General features: G+C 36.0%; 1 protein-coding gene across 1 annotated transcript; it reads right to left on the bottom strand.

The window, feature by feature from the left end:
- Positions 1-3,521: 3,521 nt before the first annotated feature.
- On the bottom strand, positions 3,522-7,499 carry LOC117105390. Its single transcript, XM_033246516.1, has 2 exons — positions 6,914-7,499; positions 3,522-4,740 (listed from the first exon to the last, which is right to left on the bottom strand). The coding sequence occupies exons 1-2, from the start codon at positions 6,931-6,933 to the stop codon at positions 3,849-3,851; spliced, it is 912 nt and encodes a 303-aa protein (XP_033102407.1). The 5' UTR covers positions 6,934-7,499; the 3' UTR covers positions 3,522-3,848.
- Between the last annotated feature and the right edge of the window lie 1,238 nt (positions 7,500-8,737).

Genomic DNA, 8,737 nt, shown 5'->3' with positions numbered 1-8,737 from the left:
TATGTACTTTACATAGGCCTACTTCAAAAACGTGATTTCACAACCACCTCAGCCCCACCATGGCTGGGGCTGAGGTGAGAAAATTTGAGGAAATAGTACCTCTCGAGATGACCGAAAATGACACTTTTATATAATAAAATTCATCATCATCACATAACCATTATAGTCAAAATGAAACGCCAACAAATTTCTCATGATCTTTTATCAGGAATCTACTTAATATCCAGGACAACTAAGGCCTAATTATAGCTTACTAAGCTTTAACTATATACTATAGTATGATCAACAAATCACAACTTTTTTCGCATTTAGCACAATTTTCTTCACTTTTTATTGCTATTAATATTATTATCAATTATTACTATCGTCATTATCATCATTGTTATTATTATTATTACTATTAGTAGCAGTATTATTAAGCAAACATGATCTTTTATCATGGATTTTTGACAACCATAGAGATCTTATTCTTATTAATGTGTGTGTGATATACCATAAAAAATAGAAAAAAAGCTTAAAAACATTGTCTTTGAGTATGTACTTTATATAGGGCTACTTCAAAAACGTGATTTCACAACCACCTCAGCCCTACCATGGCTGGGGCTGAGGTGAGAAAATTTGAGGAAATAGTACCTCTCGAAATGGCCGGAAATGACACTTTTATATAGTAAATTCATCATCATCACATTACCATTATAGTCAAAATGAAACGCCAACAAATTTCTCATGATCTTTTAATCATGGATCTACTTAATATCCAGGACAACTTAGGCCTAATTATAGCTTACTAAGCTTTAACTATATATACTATATTATGATCAAAAAATCACAACTTTTTTTCGCATTTTTCTTCCCTTTTTATTGTTATTAATATTAATATCAATTATTTCTCTCGTCATCATCATCATTGTTATTATTATTACTACTACTATTAGTAGTAGTATTATTAAACAAACATTTAAAGAAACTTGGAAAAGGATAAAAACGAAATTGAACCACAGTATCGCATTTCTATCTTAAAAGACCTGGCCTGAGATTTATGGATTTAAGATTTTTTTAAATCACGCTTAGGCTTATGTGTTCTATCTATGTATAACGTGTACTGATGCATATTTACATGTTTAGAAGTATTCATTTTGAGTGATCCCAGGAAAGAATTTGTATTTGCTCAAGAATAAGCTTTAAAATTTTAACACTGTGTACAAATATACGTCCCTGATCCGGAGTACTTCTTGATTTTGGAGAGAGGTTCGTCTATACAGTAATAATATAGAATAGTTTAGAATTTGTTGTTGTTTGCTACGAAGTCCTGTACATTGTAAATATTTTGTGTAAACTTAAACCGGTGTACGGTAAGAATGGCCCCGGAAAAAATGGCCCCGGAAAAAATGGCCCCGGAAATAATGGCCCCGGAAAAAACGGCCCCGGTAAAAATGGCCCGATATGACAGGTAGGTAAAAATGGCCCCAATAATCAAATTCTGAATTAAAACTGATTTTCTTGAGTCATTATATGCATTTTTTTATCGTAACTAATTTAGTTTTTAAAAGGAATCTCCCCAATAATCAAATTCTGGTTCCTAGTCCACATTTCAAGCGCCCTGAGCATCTTACATTAGATGGATATGTGCGCTATATAAAACTACACTATTACTGTCTCTTATACACATCTAGATGTGTATAAGAGACAGGGCCTATGTAATGAATAATATTAATAGAATTTAAAATTATTAGTATGTAATAAAAGTATTGATTATTATAATTTTGAAATACAGTAAATGCTACATTTTTTTCAAAATTGATATATAATTATGGGTTGGTCTAAATTCATTACAATTCTAGAGCATGTCCACTCAGGCCAGGCCTATTATTAGGGCCTTCCTTACAGGAAGGCAGGCCTACACCAAATAATTAATTAGACTGTATAATTAGTAAAGAACTAGACCGCGACGGGATTAAAAATGAAAAAAAGAGTACTTACAGGCCTGTCTTTTGTAAGAAAAAGGTTCAACTTCTAGACATATATTTCGCATTAAGGTGCATATTTGGACCATCTGTATTTTCTGATAGCAAAAGGTGCAACAATGTACCTTTTTATCGTTTAGTTTAACTCTGCACCCTCTCTGCACCTTTGTATGATGAAAAGGTACAACTTTGTACCATTTTCTATCTTTGCACCTTTTGATGCACCTTTATTTTTAAGTGTGTAGAACTACAACAAGTTCACGTTCAGCTGCAAGTCCTCTAGTAACTAATAAAACGTGAGTGACAAAGGTTTTTTTTTCCCTATGTATGATACCATTTTCATTCATATTATACATAAAGTCATAAATACGTGTTTACCAGGTAAGCCAGGACACATGATCTGATACTAAAGTATTTTAATGCTCATCTGAATACTTTTAATGCTCATGTGTTCAGAATTTTATTGTGTCTTATTTCAACTTGTATCTTATTAAAAGTAAAAAAAAATATTAAAAATAAAAGTATAATAATAATAAAAGTAATAAAAGAGACAGTGACTAAGCGAAATAGCAAGGAACTTACAGAAAGTGGTATTGCACCAGAACTCACTGACGAGCAAATGGAGGTCACACAGATTATTGAGGATTTAGTTGAGGTGGAAAAGGACACCAAAGAACATCATACAGAGGAGGAGAAGAAACAGGTGGATGGTGTTGAAATGAGGAATAGAGCTTTAGAGTCATTTACAGAGACAAGCAAGAGGTGAACTCAATTCTTTTGATTTGAATGTGCAATCTAAAATGGGCTATAGTCCTATCTAATTTTTAGCATTGAAAATAGTGTTATTGAACAGGATGAATAAATATCAAAAGCTAAATACAAACCAAGATGTGGAAGGAATATAGGTACAGAATTAAACCGTGTGTCCATGAATGGGAAACATTTTTTTCCAACAGCAGACTGATGTACAAATGCATGTTTAGAAAACTAAAATTTCGAAAGATTTTTGCATGTATAACCTCAAAAAGAAAAGTGTTATTTTTACATTACTCAAAACTTTTATTTTACAGGATTAAATCAGAGAAAGAGAGAGAGACCAGCAAATAAAAGAACGCGAGTTCCAAATGCAGAGGGAAGAAGTAGAGCGAAGACAGCAAGATAAAGACCGAAGAAGGGAAAGAGAAGAAAGAGAGGAAAGGAGACAGCAGAGAGAAGAGAGGGAAGAGGAAAGGAGGAGGCACGATGAAGAAAGAGAAGTGGAGAAGAGGAGAAGAGATGAAGCAGAAAGAGAAAGGAAAATGGAACTGTTCCAGCAACAATTACTACAACAAAATTAGTTACAAAAGAATGACAACACTAACTTTTGTTATCATCATAATTAAACATAAGCAAACATTCAGAAATATTTCTTTTTGATTTTGCACGTTTTTTCCCCCTGAAAGTTAGTTTAACCACAAGGTTATTTTTTCATGTACCATACTTTTGGCTTTGACATATATGAAGGCAACCTCCTTACAAAGAAATATTTGGCAGTACTCTATAATGTGTTCTCATTTTTGTTGTTCATTTTAGAGAATCAAGAGGAACTGTTAGTATTACATAAATATTTTACAGTTATTTAGTAGTTGTATAAATAAAGTATTTTCAACATTTAACATGTGAACAGTTTTTAATTGATATTTATGAATAAATAGATCAAGAAGTAATTGATACCAGGTTATTTCGTTTATTTGTTCATGCTCACGGACATGAAGAACAATGGTATGTACATCTATTACCAAGAAATATTAGCATATGTAGCTGACATGCAACATAATTGCAATGCCATTGAGTTCTACAGGATAAATTAATGTAAATAATACTCATTGGCATTTTACCGAGGACTTAGGAAAAGTGCTGCTCCAATGTTGGAGGGTCAAGTTGAAAGAAGCGGGAAGTTGAATTGCCATACAGGCAAACATGGGCATTGGTTAACAATCCCGAAACCAAGTACATTTTTCCACAAGCTGAGAGGCAAACCTTTTGGTTTTTCTTGAAGTCAATGTATTTGAAATTGTTGACTATGTCGCCAAACAGCCACTCAACACTCACTCTCACAGTGCTCATAGATCTGTTGTACGCTTCCTGCTCAGCAGTTACATTTGCTCCTTTGAATGGGCATTGCAGGTGTTCCCTCAAGGGATATGCAGGGTCCCCATATACACAGAGGACATTGCCATGAGGATAATAGGACCGCTGTTCCAGTTCTGTCAACAGACCAGATTCACGAAGCATGAAGCTGTCGTGTCTTCTACCCTCAATAGGCCCAAACAAATTGGCTATCATTCCATTAGCCGCAGTCACAGACTGATATTTAAGGGCATGTATTCTTTTGTGCCCATTGTACATTATTCTCTGATTGATCTTGGGACGGCAGATGGGACGCACAATCCCATCTACAAATCCCCAACAGTTCTGAAGCGCTCCTCCTTTCTCGTGCACTGCTGTGGCATATTTGAGCAGATTCTCGGATGACAGCCATGGTTGGTCCATTGTTGTCAGTAAGTGACTGAAATTGTTGTAGATGTGATCCATCATGTGCATTGTGATCACACACAAGAGTGGTACATCTCGTGCAAACATCTGCACCAAGTCTCCATATCTGCAAGGGTAGACGAAACGAGCTAGCAAAATGCAGAGGGCCTCCAAACCATCAACTCTCGATCCATTTTTGCATCTAATGATAGCTGGAACGTCGAGTACGCTTTTCAGACGATGGAGATCATCTTTTCTGAACCTACAAATAAATCAGAAAATAGTTGGGTAAAATTTATTAACTTGAAATAGGCAACCTTGTTTCAACTAGACCATGGAGGCTGGGGTAGGGGAAAGAATCTAGATTAGGGGATTTATGGTTAGATTGGAGATGGATTTTTCTTTTTGAATGAATGTTTATTTTTGTAAATTTATACATAATTTAGATCTAGATCTATAGTCTTTTATAGAGCTCTTGATTAGTAACATTAAAATCTTTTGCTAAGCCTAAAACTAAAGTGGAGTGTTTAGCAACTCCAGATTTTGCGTATCAAACTACTGTACCATAATTCTGGGTGGGACTGCAAGAAAAAAAAGGTTCTTACCTGAAGTATGCATTACATTCATCATTGTTGTACTTGTCTAGATCAAATTTCTGATAATCTCGGTACCTGAATTCGGCATTTGTGGGTTTATTTGTATTGTATAACAACATGAATTCCTCATCGTCCAAGACACCGGTAGAATATGCTAAGACAATAATTTCGCGAAGTCGATGAAGGTTTGCCATGACAGCTGCTTAATAAGGTTGCCTAGCGCGCGAACTGATAGCACGTAATGTAGTTCACTACATGTCGACGTATCGTCGACTGAAATCTAAAAGGTTTTTATTTGTAGTCAACAGGTATAGTTGACTACGTTGACACGCATGACTAGTCGACGTGAACCAGGTCCACGTCCACACAATCTAAAAGTCCCTATTATTACATACTAAGCATTAAACACTCCTAGACCTACTGCTTATTATTATCCTAGGCCTACAAATAAGTGCCAAATCGCAGGCGTTATGCTGTAAATTGTTGATTTTTTTTTTTTAGCAGTGGCAACCAATCAGAAAAGGAAATGCTCAACTAAATCAGGTACATTATTTTTTGTTTTTACTTTATTAAATTAGATACTTGACAAGTCTAAACCAGAGCTCAAAGTTTAGTAACCAAAGTACCTATCTGTTTTCGTAAATAAAGCACATTATTCAGTATCAATTTTTAACTCGGGACCTCCCACTTACATGTTTGAAGACTTGCACACAACACCAAGCAACACCACTAATAATTGGACATTAATGGCAAAGTTCAATTCGTTTTAATTAATTTTCAGCCTTAAAAAAAAAAACTTAATACATCCATGATTATAATGTTGTTTCTTGAACTTGTACTTATTTGTAAAAAGTTCATGTTATTAACAATACCTTTATAATGTTATACTTCCAGGAAGGAAAAAGGCCAAGACCAGTTTAGTTTCAGAGTTGTCAGAAGTGTTTCAGAAATCTAACCAGGAATTCCGTGTGCAGTTGTTAGAAGATCAAAAAAAGGAGAGAGAGAGGAGAGAGAGGAAAGGATGATGATGCGTATGCATGAACTATCATCTGAACGTCAAATGAGAATGATTCAGGCTTTAGGAATGATGGTTCGACCGGCCGCACGACAGACTTTTCCACAACCAACGCAATACAATGCTGCGCAACAATCATATGAACAGTCTGAACATGGCCAAAGACCACATCAGACTTGGCTTCCTACACGGCAAGAAAGGTATTGGCCAAGACAACATGCGCAGCATCACCAACCGCAGCACCACCAACCACAACAACAGGAACAGACAAAATCAAGTGAAGCACAAGACGAGAGTCGGCTACAATTTTCACTACATCACTACAGAAACTGTGTTAAATGTTTCTCCTGTTAAAAAATACAAAAAGAAGGACGTTTTATATACTGGCATGTGCTTTGCCAATTTCATGAGATCAACTTTTTTGATATTCTGTATGCCTTGGGGGGATCCCATTTTAGGTATGCACGATTGTGGAACTGATATACCCTGGTACAATCTCTTCGTGAAATACCCCAATTAACATCCTGCCTACGCCTAGGAGTGCCAATCTCCTCTTCCTCCTCCTTTTCGACTTGTAAAGGAATAATTTGACATCCTTGATAGCTGTTGTCATTCTCTTGATAATACCGTCATGCTTATACATAGGCCTACACAGTATGAATTCTTACCACATTTCCAATAGCTATTTTTTGTACCCACAATGATCTGACCGGAAACACAATAGAGATGATGCTTCGAAGATGTAACATGAACAATAATCTTAGAAATATAAATTTTAAAAATACACAAGGCAAGAAAGAAATAAGCATCAGTATGATCATTACCCTCCTGGCTCTATCTGCATCCTCTTTTCTCGTCCTCTCCACTTCTCCTTCCTCTTTCTCACATCTTTTTTTCATCATTGCGCCTCCTTATTTCTTTCTCTTTTTCCTCCCTCTCTCGCCTTCTCGCTTCATGCTGTTGTCTTCTTTCTTCTTTTCTTTCTTCCCTCTCCTGTCTTTGTTCCTCGTCCTGTTTTCTTTTCTCGGCTTCTTCCCTTCTCATGTCAACTCCCACTCTTTCAGTTCTCAGGAAGTGATGCTGTGAAAGCTTGAAATGGATAGATGCTTTCACAGCATCACTTCCTGTGTTCCTGCATTTCCTACACCTTCCTTTTCAGATTTGCTCCTGAAATATACAAATAAATTGACAAACCATTTGCCTCAGTACAATACTATGTGACAATTTCTTATTAATTTACATTGGAAAAAAAAAATCCTACACAATTATTAAAAATTATTATTATTATTAGTAGTAGTATTGTAAATTTAATCTATTTCATGGACTTTTGAAAAAAAATCTCGTTCAGCTTATGTTGAAGCCTAGTAAAATCCTCTCAGCGGGTCCAATATCACCCATTTTGAAGAAATGACATCATTTGTGTCGACGGTGAAAACATGGGTGAACACATTCTCAAATCGCGTGGTGAACGAAGAGCTGACGCTCGTGCACGCGCAGTGCTTGAAAATGACGTCATCCCAAGAGGTCGACTATGTTGACGTGAAAATCGAAAAGTGCCTAGTGATACATACTTAACTAGATGACCCCTGGTGACCTAGGCCTAGCCAATTGCAACCAATCACTTATCAAGAAGGTAAGTCGTCAAATCCTGTGATAATAAATTGCCGAGCCTTTGGAAAAACCCACGAACGACGCAAGTGCAAAGCCTATGAACGAAATGCACAAAATGTGGAAAAATGAACCATTTTCCGCCTGTGTGTAGAAATACTAATATATATCATCAGAATCAAACTTTCATTTAGAGAGTGTAGGAGCTGTCAACAACCTTGGTGACAAGAAGCTGATGATAATGCTCCAAGTAGAAACTTTATCAGGTACATCCGCAAATATTGAATGCGAAATAGACACAGGAGCATCCTGCTGTATAATGTCTCAAGATGACCTTGATAAGATGAAGATGTACAATGACCAAAAAGTAAAGGTGCATGGTGAAGTAGAGCTAAAATGCCTATATAAAAGAAAAATGAATACAAGCTTCCATTCAAAATAATGCACACAACACAAGCACAATTAATTTCTAGAGCTAAAGCAGTGGCAGAAGACATCCATCAGACTACAGTTCAAGTTACAGTACTATCAAGAGCATATGTATAGCGATGTGTGAACACAGCAATAAACAGAGCAAACTATATGATGCCCACCGTATTGGAACACCATTTGGGCAGTACAGATACCACAGAATGCCATTTGGTATATCAACAGCACTTGAAGAATTTCAGAGACGACAGCATTAGATAAGCGAAGATTTACATAGTGTTGAAGTCATTGCTGACGATTATCTGGTATATGGATGTGGAGAAACAGATCAGGAAGCAAAGGACGACCATGATGCAAAACTAAGAGCATTCCTAAATAAGGCTAGACAAGTAAACTTAAAGCTGAACAGGAAAGAAGAGCTGCGGTTCCCTAGAGGTGAAATAAATTGTTCTGGAAATGAAGTCATTGTGTACCTTTTGATACGTTCTTGAACCCAAAGATATTACAAGCGTGATTAAAAATAATCTTAAATCCATAAATCTCAGGCCAGGTCTTTTAAGATAGAAATGCGATACTGTGGTTCAATTTCGTTTTTATCCTTTTGCAAGTTT

Source organism: Anneissia japonica, unplaced genomic scaffold (assembly GCF_011630105.1).
Source record: "Anneissia japonica isolate Jap-2015-1 unplaced genomic scaffold, ASM1163010v1 scaffold287796_len146068_cov175, whole genome shotgun sequence".
In the NCBI taxonomy this organism is placed as follows: domain Eukaryota; kingdom Metazoa; phylum Echinodermata; class Crinoidea; order Comatulida; family Comatulidae; genus Anneissia; species Anneissia japonica.
Note: the sequence above shows the minus strand (reverse complement) of the source record. Positions and strands in the feature narration are given on the sequence as shown.